This window comes from Salvia splendens, chromosome 11 (assembly GCF_004379255.2).
Source record: "Salvia splendens isolate huo1 chromosome 11, SspV2, whole genome shotgun sequence".
In the NCBI taxonomy this organism is placed as follows: Eukaryota; Viridiplantae; Streptophyta; class Magnoliopsida; order Lamiales; family Lamiaceae; genus Salvia; species Salvia splendens.
The window spans coordinates 2,082,601-2,104,583 of NC_056042.1; the positions used below are offsets into that span (position 1 = coordinate 2,082,601).

At 39.1% G+C, this 21,983-nt stretch overlaps 1 protein-coding gene across 2 annotated transcripts; it reads left to right on the top strand.

Moving 5' to 3' along the window:
* The first annotated feature begins 11,446 nt into the window (after nucleotides 1-11,446).
* Nucleotides 11,447-15,164, top strand: LOC121755900 (protein PLASTID TRANSCRIPTIONALLY ACTIVE 12, chloroplastic-like). 2 transcript variants are annotated; one of them, XM_042151341.1, is made up of 11 exons: nucleotides 11,447-11,592; nucleotides 11,676-11,722; nucleotides 12,102-12,776; nucleotides 12,858-12,970; nucleotides 13,501-13,760; nucleotides 13,876-13,997; nucleotides 14,106-14,174; nucleotides 14,290-14,343; nucleotides 14,497-14,601; nucleotides 14,680-14,809; nucleotides 14,880-15,164. In XM_042151341.1, the coding sequence occupies exons 1-10, from the start codon at nucleotides 11,559-11,561 to the stop codon at nucleotides 14,779-14,781; spliced, it is 1,581 nt and encodes a 526-aa protein (XP_042007275.1). In that variant the 5' UTR covers nucleotides 11,447-11,558; the 3' UTR covers nucleotides 14,782-14,809; nucleotides 14,880-15,164. The 2 variants fall into 2 exon arrangements, with proteins under 2 accessions (XP_042007275.1, XP_042007274.1); XM_042151340.1 differs by having other exon boundaries at nucleotides 14,886-15,164.
* Nucleotides 15,165-21,983: the final 6,819 nt, after the last annotated feature.

A 21,983-nucleotide genomic window follows, 5' to 3' on the forward strand; every position in this document is an offset into this window, starting at 1 on the left:
GTTTGATAAATTTGTATCAAGAATGGAAACTTGAATTACAAATGAAATAAATACACACAACTCCAAACATATGAACCATAAAAAACCCCTTGTATATATAAACTTGGTGTTTCAATCAACATTACAATATTCGTATCGCTCAGTTAACCAAAACACAACACAAAACATGGCATAAACGACACATCCAAACACTCGACTCTCCAAATGTTTATCGACGTATCCGACCAAGCAACAAAACCACAAACGTCAAGTCTCAAAAACTTATAATCCCGTCGCCAAGGTGAATAACCTCAATATCAGATGCATTCGATCGCGAAACTCATACACTTGTTGAACCCCGAATCCGACCAGTCGGCAGCTAACGCACTTTCAAGGGCAGCCTTTTCCAGTTCACAACCTTATTTATTTATTTATCAGTACACAGTAGCTCCAGGTAGCCCTTTTTCACCGCTTATTGATCTGATCAGAACGGCGGCTCCACACCGAGAACAGGCAGCTTTTTCCGTCAAAGGAAGGTTAACACGGGGCCCGATTTTTCAAGTTTCGAACCGAATGCATCGTCCGCTTAAGTAGAATAAACAAGGCGACAGTAGAATAGAATAAATAACCGAGACTCGACACTCTGTAATCTTATATTCTAAAACCAGATAGACAAATTCAAACTAAGAGAATCTTGCATTCAAAGACACGAACGTAAATACCACGCAATGTGCTATGCCTGGTCACCGGATCGCCGGAGCTTTACAGAGGGGGCAGAAGTTCTGGCCGTGGACGAGCCACCGCCTAATGCAGTCCGGATGAAACTCGTGGCCGCAGTGGAGAGTAGTCACCGATCCTCGGTACAGAGCGTCGAGGCATATGCAACAAACATCTTCTTCATCTTGATCCGTATTGTCGCAGAGACGTGTCCTGAAACCGGAGAGAACGTCGTGGTCGTTGGTGTTGGTAACGTCCCAGACGCGGATATGCAAACCGTAGATATTGGGAAGAAAGGAAGAGAAGCCGTTGACGCCAAAAGGCAAGACCTCAACGCTGATTCCTTCATGTTCGGCTACTTCATTGAACCTCGTCGCGGTGCTTTGGTACTCCTCCGTGGTCCATGGCCACCATAGAATCGCTTGCGATACAAGAACGCGTGTCTCTGTCTGTGTCGCTTCCATCGCCTTTGATCTTGATTGCCAGAAATTTTAGAGGGAAGGAATTTTATAGGTTCAGGATTTATATGCATCATGGAGAACTATATATGCAAAGTACGTAGCTTTTTTTTCAAGCTTCGGAAGTTCATTTTTGGAAAAAAAAAATGAACGAGATATTGTGGATATATTCTATAATCTGCTTATATCCTTATTTCCTAATTCTATAAGAATAAAAAAAATTGTTACTTACATAGATGAAACAATTCAAGATGTTTCAACAGCTCCCTCAACAAATCTAAGAATTGACGAAACAATAAGTACTAACACAATATGTTTAATTCGCTTAGTTTAATGGAGTATTAAATAGACCAAATAAAGGTCTGGCAAATTCATAAAAAGTGGTATATATTTCATTGATAGTCAATAGATACAAATGGAAATGAATCTCAACATTAGATAGCATTCAACAACTATATATATGCGATGTCACTTGATAGCTGTGGCTTTGCAGAGGGGGCAGAAGTTCTGGCCGGGGACGAGCCACCGCCGTATACAATCAGGATTGCCCGCAATCCAAACTAGTCACCGATCCTCGGTACAAATTCTTAAAGATGGTAATCGAGAGAGGAGAGATTGGTAGTAGAAGACATTGTATTGTATTTCTTTTTCTTGTTACAATTTGTGTACAATATGAGATAAAAATATGAGATAACTAAGAAAAAGATCAATCTATTCTAATTGTATCAATTTCCTATTAATCTTGATTCTTTTACCTAAAATAGAATGGTTTATTCCTCTTTCCTTTCTTAGTGTGTAGTTTATTGTTTTTTCCTTTCTTGACACTCCCCCTCAAGTTGAGTAACGGCATCTCCGATACTTAACTTGGTCAGAACTTCCTTGAAGACCTTGGCATGTACCGCCTTAGTTAGAATATCTGCTAGTTGTTCTTCAGACCGAACGAATGGAAGTTCGATGATGCCCCCATCTAACTTTTCTTTGATGAAGTGACGATCGACTTCCACGTGCTTGGTCCTATCATGTTGGACTGGATTTTCCGAGATACTAATGGCCGCTTTGTTGTCACAAAAAAGTCGACTTTTCTCTTTCGGAGGGAACCCAATCTCTGTGAGTAATCTTCGCAACCATAAGATCTCGGTGATTCCACTCTTTACTCCACGAAACTCTGCTTCTGCACTAGATAATGCCACCACTTTCTGCTTCTTACTTCTCCAAGTGACTATGTTTCCACCAACGAAGGTAAAACATCCCGCTGTAGATCTTCTGTCGTTCGGGTTACTAGCCCAATCAGCGTCTGTGTACCCCTCTACTTCCAAGTTCTCTTTCCTTTCGAGCAGTATGCCATAACCTGTTGTCCCCTTTAGGTACCGTACAATTCTGTGGGCAGCTTCCATGTGTTCTTCCTGCGGTTTGTGCATGAACTGACTCACCACTCCTACAGCATATGCAATGTCCGGTCTTGTATGGGCGAGGTAGATCAGTTTCCCTACAAGGGGTTGATACCTTTCCCGATCAGTCATTGTAGCCCCTTCAGTGATTTTTAGTCCGTGATTCATCATGATCGGAGTCTCGGCAGGTTTACATTCGAGTAGTCCAGTTTCTGCTAATAAGTCCAAGACATATTTTTTCTGTCTCAGGAAGATTCCCCTTTTCGATCTCAGGACTTCGATACCTAGAAAGTACTTCATTGTCCCAAGGTTTTTCATCTCGAATTCTTGTGACAGACTCTTTCTTCAGTCCTTCAATTTCTTCGATGTCGTCACCCGTGATGATCATGTCGTCAACATAGATGATTAGACATGTTATCTTCCCTTCCCTTTTCTTCAAGAACAGAGTATGATCAGCATTACTCTGTTTATAGCCATATTTTGTCATGGCTTGGCAAAATCGCCCGAACCACACTCTGGGTGACTGTTTTAACCCGTACAGCATCTTCCTTAGCCTGCAGACTTGTCATTTTCCAAACTCTTCCGAGAATCCTGGGGGGAGCTTCCATATACACTTCCTCATTCTTCTTCAACTCTCCATGTAGAAAGGCGTTAGTTACATCAAACTGATGTAATGGCCAGTCTTTACAGTCTGCTACGGCCAACAAGGTCCGAACTGTACTCATTTTAGCTACTGGGGAGAAAGTTTCATCGTAGTCTATCCCATAGGTCTGGGTGTATCCTTTTGCCACCAATCTCGCTTTGTATCTCTCGATTGATCCATCTGCCCATCGTTTGATAGTGAACACCCATTTGCAACCTACAGGTTTCTTTCCCTTTGGCAAGTTACATTTTTCCCATGTATCATTTTTCATTAGAGCATCCATTTCTTTCTTCATGGCCTCTCTCCAGTGCTTATGCTTCATCGCCTCTTCCCAAGACTGAGGAATATGAACTTCTTCGTATAGCGCTGCTTCGAAAGCCCGAGCCATTTCCGTGTATTGCCCCCGAACAGTGTTTGCTATTGAGTATCTAGATTTCCGCCCCTGCCAATCTGGAGAGTACCGTTTTGGTGGTACATCCCGGGTACTCCTGGGTGGTAAGTATCCACTCGATCTACTCGCGCTTGGATCCTCCTGTGGAGCCTCACTGTTTTCCTGTCTCACACTGTCAGTACTAACTTGGGAACTGTTATGGGTACTGGAGCTTACCTCAGGATTTGAAGACGGAGATGATGGTGGGGTAGAAGCATTGAACCTCTCGGGCTCTACATGGGATGAGGTCGGCTCGGCGGGTATGCTAACCTCCTCTGGCGGGCCGACATCTAGTGCAGATTCTGGCATTGGACTGGGAGGAGTAAGGGCTTGGTTTGAGACTTGGTTTGGGTTTGGGATAGGTAGGGATGATGTTGTATGGAGCCAACTTAGCGAGTCTGTGTTCTTATTCTCCCCCTGACTGCTAAGTTGGTGGTAAAAGTATTCGGACTTGACAAAGTCACAATTCAAGGTGGTATGGAGATGTTGTGTTTTGGGGTCATAGCATCGGTATCCCTTTTGGTTTTTTCCGTACCCTAAAAACACGCATCTTACAGTATTTGGGGATAATTTGGACCGGTTTTGTTTCGAAATATGGATGAACACTGAGCATCCAAACACTTTTGGTTCGAGGGTAAGAGATGATGGTATACTTGTATAGGCTGAGAGATAGTCTAAGGGAGTTTTTAAGTGTAAGGCATGGGTCGGGAGTCGATTGAGGAGGTACACTGCAGTGGCTACGGCTTCGGGCCAAAAGGAGTTTGGGATATGGGATTCGATGATTAGGGCACGGGTTATTTATAAGAGTATCCTATTTATCCTTTCTGCTACCCCATTTTGTTCAGGTGTATAAGCACAAGTGGTTTGGTGGACAAGGCCTTTTTCGGTGAAGAAGTTTTTCATTTTGGTGTTTACATACTCTCCCCCATTATCTGATCTAAGGATTTGGATATTCTGTTTGTATTGAGTTTGTATATGGCTATAGAATTGGGTAAATTTGTCAAAAACTTCGGATTTAGAGTTTAAAAAATATACCCATGTCATTCTAGAACAATCATCAACAAATAGCAAGAAATATCGAAAGCCATTATCACTAGTAACAGGTGCGGGACCCCAGACATCAGAGTGGATTAAGGAAAAAATAGATTTCGCACGAGTATTATTGAGTTTATATGAATGTCGATGGCTTTTGGCCAAAAAACATGTCTCACAATTCAAAGGATGTGTAGTGGCTAAATTTGGAATAAGCAAACGTAAATATCCTATGGATGGATGTCCTAACCGACGGTGCCAAAGCCAGGCCTGTCTGTCAGTCAGCCCTTGAGTCAGCATTGCGGTACCCTGTTGAGCCATCCTGTCCACGTAGTAGAGTCCTCGGTGTTCAGTGCCACGCCCAACTATCTCCCCCGTCCTCGTATCCTGTAAAATGCAAAATCCAGGTTGCATTAGTAAGTTACAGTGGAGGTCCCTTGTTGATTGACTAACAGACACCAACTTATGAGACAAGGAAGGGACGTATAAACAATTGGAAATGCTCAATTTAGATGAGATGTCAATAGTTCCTGCCCCTTGAACATGTGCAATTTCCCCACTAGCAGTTCGAATGTATTTTTTTCGAGTACTAGAAATTTTCTTAAAATCAGAGATATCAAATGACATGGTATCCGTGGCCCCACAATCAAAAATCCAATGATAGTCTTTTTCTTGGGTTTCGGTGAAGGTGGATGTGAGTGCTAAGGCTTGGAAGGAATTTGTGCATGTTATATTGGGCTCAATATCAAAGTGTGCATTGTCCTAGGTCTTAGATTTCAATACGTGGGTTTTTTTGGGGTTAATTTGGAGTTTTTCGAATTTTTTGGGGTTGTGGAATAATAAGTGGGTAGAGTGGGGCTGATTATATAAATATGGAACATTGTGGGGACCGAAACTGAATAGGGAAAAATTATGGGGTGAGAAGGAAGATATTTGAAAATCTGAGGGGTTAAAATCGATTAACCCCTCTTTACCTCCAGACGCCCTAATTGACATCGCCGCTCCTTCTTCTCCGGGGTGACTCCCCGCTGGTGGTGCGCTGCTGCTGCTCGCCGGTGTCGCACCAGTCGTGCCGGCGCTGGTGGCGTGGTTCTCGCCTCCCCAGCCCCCAGTCGCTGCCGATGATAGTCCCAGATTGGCGGCTGTCCAGGCCTGATTCCCGGCTGTCCAGACGCCGGTGGCCAGTCCTCCTTGCGTCGCCGTCTGGCTGCCGTGACTCCACGGGTGGTCAGTGGTGGCGACGGCAGCCCGTCCCCCTTGGCTCCGATTCCGAGCGGCCCTCGCATTCTTCATCTCATCCCACCACTCGGGATAGCCGATTCGAAGGAAGCATCCTTCTCGGGTGTGCCTCTTTCCCCCACAATGAGAGCAGGTAAGCTTGCTTTTGTCTTCATCTGGTTTTCGGCCGTTCCAAGATCGATTGGATGTGTGTGGCGGGTGGTTGGGCTGCGGTGATGGTCGGCTTCTGTCGATGGCAGCGAGTCCAGAGCCTATTCCATTGTTTGGTGGTTCTGTGGCTCCCAGAACGCCGTCGTTAATTGCTTGCCTTCGTACCATTCCGTAAGTTTTCCGGACTGATGGTAATGAGTCCTTATGCATGATTTCTCTCTTGATGTTTGCATATCTGTCATCTAGAGCACTCAGAAATTGGTATAAGCGATGACGCTGTTCTCGCTTGTTATAGTTCTCCACGTCGGTTGGGCTGGGGTCTCGGGTATCGATTGATATCCACAAATCTTGCATCTTGTTCCATATGCCTTCCAAGGTCGAGTTTCCTTGTTTTATTGTCATAGCTTGTTTGTGCAGATCGTAGATCTGAAATGGATCAGACCCACTTCCGTAGGTGACCGCCAGACCTTCCCAAAGGTCCCTGGCTGTCGCGTATCTTGATACCTCGTTTACAAGTTCCGTCTCGAGGTTGTTGATAATCCAGTTGAATACACAGTGATCCCGTTGCTGCCATTTCGTGTATCCGGGATCGTCGATTGGGGGAGGTTTTGAAACTCCAGCAATGTGAGAGGTCAATCCCTTCCCCCCAATTGCTCGTTCCATGAGATTGACCCATAGGGGGTAAGTATCCCCATTGAGTTTGGTTTTGATGGAGATTTCTCCAAAGGATTCAGGTTGGTTTGAGTTTGGTGGTTGGGAGGTCGATGATGAGTCCGATTTTTCGGGATTTCTGAGACTTTGTTTGAGGAATTCTGCAAATTGGGCAGCAAATTCCATTGGGAAGTTTGTGTTGGTTGAATTGGCTTTTGGTGTGTTGTGGGGTGACTTCGTGTCAGAGTTTTCGGAATCTGACATGGTGATTTGGTTTTGCAGGGGTTAGTAGCTGAAAAGAAAGAAGATAACGTGCTCTGATACCATCTTAAAGATGGTAATCGAGAGATGAGAGATTGGTAGTAGAAGACATTGTATTGTATTTCTTTTTCTTGTTACAATTTGTGTACAATACATCCCCTTTTATAGGTAAAGATATGAGATAACTAAGGAAAAGATCAATCTATTCTAATTGTATCAATTTCCTATTAATCTTGATTATTCTACCTAAAATAGAATGGCTTATTCCTCTTTCCTTTCTTAGTGTGTAGTTTATTCTTTTTTCCTTTCTTGACACAAATCGTCGAGACATATGCAACAAACTTCTTCTTCATCTTGATCTGTATCATCGCAGCAGCGACGTGTCTTGAAACCAGACGGGAGAGGCGCTGCGGCGGCGTTGTTAAGCTCCCAGAAAGAGGAACGAACTCAACGATGATTCTTTCATGTGAAGAGGTTAATTGATTGGCAGCGTCGATTAGCCTTGTATGCTCTTCATGGGTCCATGCCCACCATATAACTGATTGACATCGGAAACTCAAACTGTACGTCTGTGTTGCTTCCATCGCCTTCGATTTTTGGGATAACTTTGAGACCACAGAATTTTGTGTAGGATTATTGAGGAATAAGGCCACTGATTATGTGGACTCCACCTCAATTAGAGGGTCACTGTCCACATTCTGTGGAGCAGGGTTTTCAGCCATTTGCAAGCAGGGGAATTCAGTTTCATTAAACACAACATCCCTGCTAATAATGACTTTAAACCCTGGCTTATCTCTTAGTCATATCCTATACCCTTTCACACCTTTAGGATATCCCAAAAAAACACCTTTCCTAGATCTTGGTTCTAGTTTATCAGTTTTAGTATGCACAAAGGCAGAACAACCAAACACTCTCAGATTAGAAGGGTCAAGGGACTTCCCATAAAACACATATTCAGGACATAGACCCTGCAAAGGTACAGAAGGAGATCTATTCACAAGGTAAGTAGCAGTCATTAAAGCTTCACCCCAAAATTTTTTGGACAAACCAGATTTAGCTAACATGCATCTCACTTTATCAAGTAAAGTCATATTCATTGTCTCAGCAACCCCATTCTGTTGAGGGGTATAAGGGACAGTCTTATGTCTTTTAATGCCATAGCTAGCACACAATTCATCAAATTGTTTATTACAAAACTCTAAACCATTGTCAGTTCTGATGGCCTTAACCCCTTTTCCTAGTTTGAGTTTCAATAAAGGTTTTCCAAGTAGAAAATTTTTCAAAAACATTGTATTTGTGCTTCATAAGAAAACACCAAACTTTTCTTGAAAAATCATCAATAATTGACAGAAAATACACTGACCCAGAGTGGGAGGACACAGAAGCAGGGCCCCACACATCCATACGCAAGTAATCCAAGACATTCTTACTAATGTTTGCAGGCACAGGAGTGGGAAAAGAAACCCTATGTTGTTTACCTAAAACACATGTGTCAGAAATGCATATTCCCAAGAACATCAGAATCAGACAATATTGCATGCTTTTTCAAAATATTTAACCCCTTTTTCACTCATATGACCTAGCCTATTGTGCCACAACAACAATTTGTCAGAATTTATCACATTAGCACAAGTCAGAGGCACTGCATTACAGACATACAAGCCACATTTCCTTTTTGCCTTAAACATGCACATGGAACCCTTACAAATTTTCATGCTTCCCTCTCCCCATTTACCACTCATACCAGAGTTCTCTAGTGTTGTACATGACATCAAATTGTAGCATAATTCAGGTACATATCTCACATCCTTCATGTTCAACACATAGCCATTCTCAAACTGTAAACACACAGTGCCAATACCTTGAACTACACATTTTTTATCATCAGCCATAGAGACATATGTATTAGATACAGGCTTAATATCAGTGAACACTTCCTTGAAAGGACTTACATGGTATGTACAGCCAGAATCACAGAGAATCATTTGAAGAGAAAGCACACTTGGGGGAAGCATTTATATACAGCAGACCATGCAGCATAAACACAGAGTCATTTTCAGCATCAAATTTTGCAATATTTGCAACATTTTCAATCTGTGAGTTTCCATTATTATTGTTAGGAGGTTTATACATCTTAGGCTTATTGCAGTTCTTTTTAAAATGCACAGGTTCTCCACAATTATAACATTTCCTGATAAATCTAGGGTCCATACTGTTGGACCTAGATCTGAACTTTTTCATGGAATTTGATCCTCCATTAGGTTCATTCCTCCCTCTTGAATTAGACCTTCCCCTAACATTTAAGACCTTATTAGGAGCAGCCTTATCAGAAGCTTTTTCCCTTAGTTCCAATTCTTTAGATTTAAGAGAGTTAATTATCAAATCAAGAGGAGCAGTATCTCTGCCATATTTAATAGCAGCTTTAACATCACTGTATGAATCAGGTATGACATTCATCAAAGCAATACTGGTATATTCATCAATAGTTTTATCTCCTGGCCTTTAATGTCTTGAACAAGCTTTTGAAATCTATCTACATTGTCATCAATATCTTTTGACAAATCAAGCTTAAATTTGAAAAGTTTTTCAAGCAAATACATCCTTGAAGACATGGAAGTTTCAGTAAACAAAGTATCAAGGTGTTTCCACATTTCAGAGGCAGATTCAATGTGATTAACCTTTCTAATCACAGAGTCAGACAAGTTGAGAATAATGGTTGCTTTAGCCAATTCATTCATTTCATCAAGTTTATCTTGTGGAGTATCAGTAGGCACAGAACCCTCAACACATTTACACCTTTTGTTGAATAAGCACACATTTCAGCTTTTGTTTCCAGATCACAAAATCATTTTTGCCATTGAAAGAGACTAGGGCTAACAGGTTGAGCCATTTTGAAAACAAGGGAATTTTCAAGCAACACAGAGAGCAAGAAAAAACAACAAAACACACAAACAAGCAGTCAACCAACACACAGACAATCACCAAAGCAACAGAAAACACAGATTTCACAGGTTAACACAGATTTTCACTAGGTTTTCACACAGAGGACCTCAAATCCTTGACTGTCACGAGCAGGGCCGGCTAAGGCTATCCCAGTTCGTAATCACGCACTTATGGAGGGCGCAGTGGGTCACTTAGGCAGCACAATATGCTTGGTGGTCAAGTAATAAGATATCAAAGAGACAGAGAGCGCCAAGAAACCACGGAAGCACAAAACAAAGAGTGAAAACACACCAAGGAAACCCTAAGTCTTGCCAAGACTGTCTACCAACAACAAATAACCCAACCCTATAGTTGGCACTATACAGAAAACAGAAAATACCAGAAAGATTCAGCCAATTTACCAGAGCGAATCCCCACTCGAGGGAGGATTCCACTTACCCACCTCCTTAAGCGACTTGGCGTGCCGATCTAGTCCCCCCGTGGCTCTGATACCACTGTAGGGATCAGACTAAGATCGGATTCACTAATTACCAAGACCTCTTTGTTCTTCATTGGAGAGCTCAGTCAAACTCTAACCATGCGACTGATTTTTACAAGAACAATAACTATTACAATTAAAGCAAGCTAATGAAATTAAACACTGCACTTCTTGGACCAGAATCCTCAAGATCCACCGAGAACCCTGCATACTAGAAACCCTAGTTAGTATAAGATGAAAGATCCTTTCGGATCTACACAAAATACGCAGTAATAAAAGAGATAACAAAGGAATCGCATAGATCTACAAGCTATGGCTCAGCCACCCGCTAATAGTACAGATCTATTCACCAAAACAACGATCCAAGGGAGCAACGTTGAATCCAACCGTGAAACTCTTCACACACCACGGATTACAACCCCAAACCACTCCACTACACCGGATCTATCCACTCTCGAAGCTCACAACCACAGAAACCTCTCAACAAGAAACCCTAACTCCTCTGGAATCCAAGCAACCGAAGTAGTTGCTTATCTCACACCCACACAACCGTTTAATCACACAAATATCAGTGACAAACCACAGTGGGACAACCAGAGAAACTTCAGAGAAGAAAATCCAAGGGAAACTCAAAAAAACTCGTGAGAGAGAAGTGAGAGAAAAGAGAGAGTGCAGAATGAATTGAGGCGGTGGAGGAGCGAGTGAGGGTATATCAATCCGGGAATGGGCTAGGGCAAACAAACAGCCCAACTTACCTGGGCCAAATTAATTCCAGGCCTAACAAATAATAGTCCACCAACTAACCAGCTCATACAATCAACAAAAACGACAGTGATATATCTAAAACAGACACAAGTTTATCCGTAACGACATGATTTTGTTACTATGAAAAATTATGAGACTGATGTCAACAAAAAAATTACTCCTAACTCATTATTCCTAAAAATTAAAACCTTTTTAATATTGATGGAAATTTACCAATAGCAAAACTACTAAAGTCGTTGAAATAGTATTAGTACAATAAAATAAGACGCGCTTTTCGTACAACAGTAAATTATTCATTTAACGTTATCGGTTTCGGTTGAAATTTTGTTTACTCTCTTTATCCTCCAAAGGGAGTTAGCTTAAACCCAACTGAAATTCATGTACTAAAACCCAAGATTTATTGGGGAATTTATCCATTCGGAAAATGGCGTCTGTTACTCCTTCTTGGCGTTATCAAGGTCATTGCCTTTTCTTTTTTTTTTATGGGGTTTTCCTAAGTGTTATTTTCGACTAATTGAATTTTTGGATTTTATGGTTTTAGATGGAGGATTAAGAAGGATAGTTTCAGTGGACACCAAGAATCTCAAGGTTAGAATTTTATTTATCTACTCTGGCTAACTGTTTGAAGTGTTGATGAATTTTGGACTTCAAGTGTTGTCTCATGTTTTTTACTTTAGCTGTTTCTTGAATTCAATAATCCTACTCTGTTTATTTAGTGATTAGGTTTTTGTTTCATAATTAGTTGCTAGTACCCTTGAAATCGTGTCTTGATAGGTGAGCTGAGTTTTGAGTGATGAAGTAATGAGTAATGGATTTGTTCATAATAGGAGAACAAATTAGGTGGTTTTTTCAACATTTCATTGTACTTTTCAAAAAAAGGAGTTGCTATAATAAGTTGCAACTTTATGTTGGTTATATACATACATGTTATATTCTCCGCAACGTTTTATCCGTTGGGTCGGTGCAGCTACCGCTTGCAGGTCCATTTTCTTCACCAATGTCAAAGTTTAGAGTTGTAGCCATCTCTCCGTTGAAGAGGGATCCTTTACTTCATCGAATAAGGTGCGAGAAAGATGACAAACAGAGCCCTATTGAGCATATATCCGTTGAGCGTTATCCGTATCATAGCTATATGGACTCCACTTCTGGTCAGATGGAGCCAGCTTCTGGTGCTCGTGCGAGCATTCCAGGGGAAGAGTACTGGCCGGAAGGCACATCAAGTCGAGTAAGGGCTGCACGGGCGCCTGAGCCAACGGGCGAGTCAACTGGAAAGCCATCTTTTGGGAAAAACCCTGGAAGTAGGAGGAAAAGGAATAAGTCTTCGGTTTCTGCATCTCAGTCTTCAGAGACGACGAATGTAGCTGTGAATGATCAAGTGGAAGCTGAATCTCAAGAGTATTCGCTTGATGAACAAAAAGATCAGTCGTCTGGATATGTTGTCTATCAGACAGAACCCACAGGAGATGAGTTGAGTAGCTATGAACTTGACAAGAAGATTGGGAATCCTCACCCCTTTATTGATCCAGAGACCAAGAAACCGATTGAAGATCCACTTACAAGTGAAGAGTTGTGGTGGAACTGGAGAAAGACTGATAAGGAGCAATGGTCGAGGTGGCAAAGAAGGCGACCGGATGTTGAGACAGTATGTGCATTCTGACCTCTTGGATGAATAACTAATACTTACACCTTGCATGTTGACATCACATTGGTATTTTTTTTTCAGGTGTTTCTCAAGGCCATGGCAGAGACTGGGCAAATTAAGCTTTATGGTGAAGAACCGACCCTCACTGAATGCGCTCTTTTCAGAGCTAGACGCCATATTTATAAAGAAGAGAGGTAAAGCATATTTTCTTTAGCTAAAACTTGCATTTGAAATAATTAATTATTTGTTGATTTTAAAATAAGGATTTTTCAGATTAAATTACCTACTTGATTTGTGCATTTGTTCTTTTCGTTCCCTTTTCTTGGAATATAGATGCCTTATATGGAACTAACTGCTCATCCTATTTCAGACTTCCAAAAATTGAGATTGAACTAACATAATAGTATCTTATTTTTCTTGCTTCTGTTTTTGTGGTTGGGTGGGATTGTGGTAATGCCTTTATTCCGAGAGAAAAGGGACACAAGCATTTGTGTCGAACACTAAACTGAAAACAGTTAATGATGTATTCTGCCAATGACCATTAACTTCTGAAGACGTAGTGCAAGAAAATAGGAAAATTGTTATGAAGTACAGTGAAGGTTTATTTGTTTGAAATCAGTATCGGCTTAAAAATGATTATGTTTTGGTGAGCGAGCCATATTCAGTTTACTTCTCTGTCATTGCTGTATTTGGAGCTTGAAATATTGACTGGCTTGACTTGTAGGCTTCAGGAAGAAAAAGAAAGGCTGCAAACACTTGGCCCTATAGCTTACTATTCAGAATGGGTCGAAGCTTGGAAAAGAGACACCTCAAAGGAAGCAGTGCAGAAGCATTTTGAAGAAACTGGTGAAGACGAGACCACTCAACTAATTGAGATGTTCACATATCAAACAGATCGAGAGTACCGCATCATGATGGGTACTGATGTCCGAATTCCCCGAGACCCACTAGCAATGCGCATGCGGGAGGATCAAATAAAGCAAAGTATATCTGCCTCTGTCATCTCTCTGTGTTGATCTCATTATCTCGAATGCTATAAATTTTGAACATTTCCAGTATCCCATCTTTGGCTTACTACTTAATTCACTCTTGTTTGAAGTATGGGGTGGAGATCCTGTTTACCCAACTATCAACTACATTCAGGACCCGAACGAGGTGATTGATTACAGGGGTCCAGATTTTCATGAACCGACTCCAAACATGCTTGATTATCTTAAAGAGGTTTGGTACAGTTGATTACTTGCACATCTTTTTTCATTTATCGCATAGGTTTTTCATTCCATTCCCTCGTACATTATAACTCGAGTGCTGTCCGAAATTTTTTATCAGCATGGAAAAATTATAACAAGAGAGGAAATGGATGAAATCCTAGCCAAGGAGAAGAATGAAGTAGTCGAGGTAATTTCAAATTTGCAACAGTGGGGAATTATCTAATTTGGGGATCCGTCGATTCGTCTTGTTCTTTTTTGTAGCATTTTCTCAGATTTTGTTAAGCATTTCATTTCTGCAACAGATGGCAGACATGGATGATGCTATGGCGCAAGCTGTTGACATAGGAGAAAATGATGTGAGAATCTTGTCCTTCACCATTTTGGACCTCTCTTGATTGTTCCATTTGTTTTTAACACGATATATATCATGCTCGAGTTTGTATTCATTCTCTTTACAATTGAGACTATTACAAGTTGGTTATGCCTTCTTTTCTGAGTTCTAACGACAGGATGAAGGAGAGGACAGCGAAGATGAAGTGGAAGACAAAGAAGATGAGAAAGTTACACGCAATTGGAGCATCGTAAAAAGCAACAACGAACTGCTCAAGCCAAAAGTAATTCGAAACTACTAATAATCTATACAGTTCACTTATTGATATCTGAGATGCACCTAATCGTGTTCCATACTTTAGTCGCAGGCGAAGCCCAAAAAGAAAATTGAAACACTGGAAGAAGCTGTAGATGATTCGGAGAACTTGACAGACTTTCTTTTAGACTTCGATCAAGAGGATTAGTTTGCCTCTTATGTCATGGTTGAGTGAGGTAAGAGAATCAATGTCTCTCGAGATGCATCTCAAACAAGGCCGCTTAAAGTTAAGTTTGGTGTCGCAAGTTGCAGGGTGGGGACGAGAGCGAACTCATCTGAAACTGCTGAAGACATGCATTTGACTTAGATTGTTTCAGTGAATGCTGCCTTTGTGACACTGAGGGGAGAGCTATGAAAGATAGCTCATGGCGAATGCGAACGAGCGAATCTGCGCTGTCATTTTATATGATAGTTACAGGTAAGAAATGGCAAGTAGGAACTATCTCAATTGGTGTTGGATTTTGATTGATATGTGTATATAATCCTGTTGTTTGAACCAGATTTTATATATAATGCTGTTGTTCTGAATTATTTGTCTGCTTCTTTTTCTCTTTCTTTTAAGCTCTGTGTTTTGATGGTTGATGATATGTTTTGAGTTTTGGCATACAGAAATCATCATATTTAGTCAGATTTTAAAGCAGAAAAATTCACTAGTAAAAATAGTATAATACTAGTTTTTCAGATATTTTTTAATTGTGGTTTTCATTTATTAATACTAATTTTTTGTGTAAAGGTATTATTTTTTCTATTTTGTTCTTTTCAGGATTATGAAATGAATATATTTTAGTATAAATATGAGCATTAAATGCTTTACCTAAAAAGTGTAGCTCAAAATATGGAATAAAAAAGAAATGTTTATAGAGTTTAATGGGCCTTCCGCTTCACTCTTTATGGGTCGGCCCATATGATAAAGCACATCATATAGCATTAGTTGGCCCATATTAATTTCTGAGACTAAGCTATGCCGTCCTAATGTGATGCTAAATGGTCGGATCTTATCGACGTACATGAATGATAAATCATAGATCGAACGGTTGAGTTGGTAAAATTGGAACTTCTGTTACAAAATATGTACTCCCTCCGTCCCATCTCATGTGATGGATTTCTTTTCGGCACGATAATTAAGAAAATGATATGTATTGAGTTAAAGTGGAGAGAGTAAAGTAGGAGAGAAGAAAAAGTAAGAGCGATAAAGAGAGAATAAAATAAGAAAGAGAATAAAGTAAGAGATGATTGGAGTTTTGTTTTTAGCTAAAAAAGTAAATCAATCACTTGAGATGAGACAACCCAAAATGGAAAGTTGATCATTTGAAGTGGGACGGAAGGAGTAATATAAAAGTGCAAGGTTAAAAATTATTTCCAAGTGGCCAGTGTAAAAATCAGGATTTTGAGACTATTTACATGGTCAAGTGAGGGGCATTAGAAAATAAATGATATAACAGCAGCATACCTAATTAAAATTTGAAACACATTATTAAAGAGTTGATTTTATGTGTATTTATGGGACCAATATTTTCCTATTCTTTAATTTGGTATTATCCAGCCTAGTACACATATTTTATATTTTAAATGTTCTTTTTCTATCCGTACACATCAATTAATGAGAGATGGAGAGAATCTTCTATCTTTGATAAGTTTCTTTATACTATATCTTTTATATTTTATCAATATTATTAAAATTCATAGTGTTGATTATTGGCATTGGATAAATAGAGATATTTTATCAATATAGTATTAAAATTAGTACAGTAGCATTCATTATCAAGATTATTGGTATCAGACTAATAGAGTATTTTGAATAGAGCGGTGATTTATGCATGTGAAACCCCACCACATGTGTCACATTATGTGATTGAATATATGGTCCCAACATGTATATAGATTTTTATTTTTCAAACCTCAATAATTCTAATGCATCTCTCTATCTTTCTCTCTCATAATAACTAAATAAATGGATCTATGTTAAGTATCTACAGTCCCATTCAAGTGGGCGAAGTTAGGTTTGAGATTTTTAAATCATTATTTTGAGCTCATTTAATGCATTTTATTCGAATAACTTACAATTTGGATATCGAATTTATTTTAAATTTATAAAATATTGTAATGGTTTTACTATATAAATTGTCACTCCATCAATTAGACAATATTGTGCTATTATTTTCTTATCCAATGCACCAAAGTGCACTTTTCCCTAAGAAAATTTATTTACATGAATACTTCAACTATTGGTTAATTAATTTGCATGCCAAATAAATTTATGCTAGCTATATACTCCATATGTAACAAAATAGGGACCCATTGTTCCCTTAATTATTGGAAAAGAAAAGGAGAAAGCGAAAGACGATAAATTCTAGGATTAATATAGAATTTAAGGAACATCTGGTTCCTTAATTCTCGGATGTATGATATAAAAATGATTAGTGAGGTCGGTTTTAAAACATCATAATTAAATACAAAGGTCATACATTATATTATTTCTTTTTTTTGGACTTTCTTAATTAGACATATGTGTTGGATCATCTGTGTCGCCAAAAACACGATCAAGGAAACCAACAAATTATTTGTTTTCTTGTTCCTTGCCTTGTTTCCCCCTTTTTTTATTCATAATTGGGATTATTAATCATTAGGGTTAGTTATATAAATTTTAAATAATCCTAACTATCACTTCCGTTGTGCAATGTGAAAAAGATAGCTGAATTTAATAAAACCCGTCCATTTGCGAAAGTATAGTGTATCAATTGTTAATATTTATCGACGTAGTTTTTGTTGGGATTTAAACAATTAATTATTAAGTTGTGATGAATGAACCAAGCACCACTCCATCAAGAGACGAAATTAAAACAAAGATAAAAATTCAGCAACAATCCTTAAAAAAAGACAATTATTTTTTATTAGTATTAATTTAAACTTTATCATGATAACGTAAAAATATTCGGTGTAACCATGTTAAGAAAATTTGAGACGGCGGCAAACACTAATTTACATCATTATATTCCTTATCATAATTAACACCCCCTTTGAATACCTGCATTTTTTTAAAAAATTATTTGTTTCAATAAGATTATCATTTAAATGATGCACACGAACATGATTTGCACCTGGGGCTCCACTAATGATAACGTTTAAAAATGGCTCTCTTTATTCCATATCATTTTTTAAACAAGCTAATCCGAAGTTGACATGCTTGATTTGATAATTAACAAGTTATTCATGTCGTTTCCGTAATAGTCAGACTCTTTTGCATGAATTTAATGTCAAATAGTAACAATTTTTTTCATAATTGAGGCATGCTCGAATTGAAATATGTTGGAGATATTCAAATGTATATATATATATAAATATTGCAAGAGAACCTTAGTAAGTTTATCAGCAATCAATCAATCCAATCCAACCATCCACTTTTTCAATATTTAACTAATTTCTATCTCCTAAACATTATCTTCCATATCATTAATATTCATCCAACCCCACCACACCTTTTTCCATGGTTTATCAGAGCATGAATAACGCAAGGGGCCGGGCCGCATCTCGCGAGTCCCGGCCCGTCCGAAGCGTTGGAGGAGGTGGAGTCACGGCCCAGGCCGGTCCCGGGGCCGCATTTGCGGCTCGGTGTCGGTCCCGCGTCCCGGCCTGGGCCGGCGTTGGAGCTTCTGGGGCGAGGGGGTTCGGGCCGCAATTTCTGAATTTTTACATTTTGGAAGAGGAAGAAGAGGGAGGGAGAGATGAAGGAGGATGAGGAAGAAGAAGGAGGAAGAGAGGGAGAGGGGCGACGTGGGAAGATTTGCATTTTTTATTTTTTTTTGCATTTTTTTAATATTCTATTTTTTTATATTTTTTAGGTTATAATTTATTGTATTTGTATTAAAAATGAAATTCTCGCGTTACAAATGAAATTTTTCGTGTTATAAATTTCCGGCGTTTTTTATTTTACGTGTAAAATAGGTTGAAGTTGTGAATAGTGTCATTTATTAGTTGAGGCCCGGGTTGTGGCCTGCATGGTTAGAGCAGTTGGTGCCTAGGCCGCAACTGTAGAGGAATGATGATGTGGAGGGGACTTGGGGCCGGAAATGGGGACGGGGTTATTCATGCCCTCAATGACCATCCAACCACACCATCATATATTTCGTGCCACAAATAGTCCACTAATTATTGCAAAAAAAGAAATTGGTTGGAAATTCAATTTAACCTCATTTATTTAGACTTTTAGAGGGTAATATTGTCTTATGATGTTAGCACGTAATGGAGTTGCATCTACGTATCTAGCATTAAAATACTTAATCGCCAAAGGATAAGTTCATCATTCATATGTCAAAACAAAGCGTCGTAATCAAGTGTTAAGTCCTTTTAATTAAGGTTAATGACGGCTATTAATCATATCCCCCTACTTAATTATAGTTGAGACACAATTGCAAAAAGATCCAATTATTCTACCCTCTTTGAAGACCAAACCACTAAAATTGGCCGGAGGTGTAGAATTACGCGTGTCCAATGCAGTCATTTCCACAGTCAGCCCACTATGCGGGCCTACATATGTGAAAAAGAATCCCATGTGGATTTTATCGAGAAAAAAAAAATACTTTTTAATTCTGCGTATTATTGACATTCTATGTATCCGATTCAATTTAATTTGACAAAAAAGACAATATTTTTTCTATTTCTCTTATTTTATAACTACTCCTCCTCCATCCCACTTAAAAAGTCCATATTATTAAGTAGTACAAGATTTTAGGAGGAATTATTATGTGGAGTAAATAGAAAAAAAAAGTAATTGAATATTTTAATGATGAGCGGCAAGCGATATATTTATTTCTAAATAGAAAATTTACCATCTTGAGTATGACAAACTGAAAAGGAAAAGTAAACATCTTGAATAAAGACTGAAGGAGTGATTACGTTATTAATTACAAACTGAACCAATTTTTTATGGACGGATGAAAGTATTACTCCCTCGTCCTCCAAATATTGTCCCACTTGGATCCGGCACGGATTTTAAAAAATGTAATGAAAGGTGAGTTTAAAAAAGTTAATGGAATATGAATCATACTTTAATATATTAGTTTTATAATAAAATGTGAGTATGGATGAGTTAGTGAAATATGAGATTTACTATAAAAAATGATAAAATGTGAAATAAGATAAATTTTATGAAACAACGGAAATAAGAAAATGAGATAAATTTTTAGGGGATAGATGGATTATATTTTACTATGTAAGAGCATCCACCATCGGGCGCGCTATCGTCCACCACTGTGGGTGCGCGGACGACGGGCGATGCGTCGTCCGCGCCCTAAGTTTAGTCCGCGGACGAAGCGCGGACGATAGGGCATCGTCCGCCCACTATGGGCGACGCGGACGATGCAACGCGTTTTAGTTTTTTTTTTTAATTCAAAAATTTTGTTTATATAAATACTCCATCCTCAGATTTCATTTGTAACTTTTCGATTCACTTTTCAACTCTCAAATTATGCCGCCCCCCATCGCCGACCCCGACCCCCCATCGCCGACCCCGACCCCTACCCCTCGACCCCGGCGACAATTGCCTTCTCGGATTTTGGCAACGGCCTCGATAGCGCGGACGTTGTTGGATACGCACAACGCCCTTATGAAGTGTACGGATTCGACCAGAGCCGAATACCTCCAGGGTTGATCGATGAATTGCGCCGGAAGTTGGGGCTTTTGTAGAATAGTAAAAAAAAATTATTTATAATCATTGTAACTTTTTTTTAATCAATATATTATTTGTCGTTTCTATTTAATCATTTTGTTTTTAATTAGTTTGCATTTATATATTTAAAAATATTTAAATTAATTAACAAAACAATAGTAAAACCTATAAGGTGTCCCTTAGGACGCCTCACTGCAGGTGAAAGAGCAGGAAGATAAAATGCTGACGTGGCGGTACATAGGGCGGGCTTTGAGCGCCCCTTAAGGCGCCCCACTGTGGATGCCCTAAGATTGAAATGTTTGAGGATAGCATCGTCAAAAAGTGCAAAATAAGTCGGTAAGCCAGCTGAGGAAATCCAGATTTAGTAGAAATTTGGTGGGACCCTTAAATCTTAGAGGTGAGCTGTTACTTTTCTTCTTGTCCATTTTTTCTTCCATGCACCTTTAATTTTAATTTTTAATTATCTAAATAAATCACTTGAGAAAATTGCTACTTAAATTATACTCATGCCGTCAGGCGAATTAATGCTTAATTTGCTTACAATTTCTATTTGTTTCAGACTAGTTTTGGGCGACTATATTTGCACCAACCGAATTAATCAAATTGCGAATGCTCAAATCGAAGAAAATTTTAAATCTTAATTTCCCAAATTTGTGAATACACGAATCACATTTTTGGAGTTATTCCCAGGGTGATTGCTGTTATTTTAGGCGCTATATGTAGTAGTGTTACCATATTTTCATACAACAAAATTTCATTGTGATACGTAGTTTAATCTAGTGAATTAATTACTATGGTAAGTGTTTAAGCTCATCTCCTTACTTTAGGTTCTCTCCTCCATAAAATAATACTCACATGCAGGTTTGTTATACATATACAATGATATACCTACTATACTTGATATGTTTGAATTACACATTCTTCCAATTTCTATACTCCATATTAAACATTTCATAATACATGCTATATATATGTGGATGGTGCATAATTGATAATTGAGAGATGAGTTGTGACATTCGACCAACCTAAATTATCACTTGATATGAATGGACACATACTGCCCGCAGGGGCGTAGCGCAGTTGGCAACGGAGGGGCAGATCTTGCTGCAATGAATGGACACATACCCTATTATGCCTATGTAGTATGTACCCTCTCTACAAATAAATTCAAACAATCAAACAAAAAATGGTATTCCTTTGGTTCATGGACTGAAATGAGGTCGTAGGGTGGTGGGGTTGGGGTTGGGGTTGGGGTTGGGGTTGGGTGAGGGGATAGGTGTGCTTGAACTACTTTTGGGCTTTGGCCCATCACTTTTTCTAGGCCCACCCACGATAGCTACACCACATAAAACTTGAGTGGACCCAAACACCTTTTTTTATATTTTTTTTTGGAAATAATTTTACATACATTTACAATTCTAGCTATATATATGGAAATATTATATAGGTCTAGGGGTGGGGAATGGTTTAATTTAATTATACAAATATTTTGAATTGTATCTTGACCGCTGACACAGTAACATGGGCAAAAACTTGTTAATAGCAAAATTCGAACGTAGATAAAACTCATCATAGGTTCAAATTAATTGAACATTTCGATTGAAGAATCTTTTGATACCAAATCAAGAGATGGGGAATGTTGTTAGTAATTCTTGTATTCATCTAATGAGCGCAGCGGAAATTGC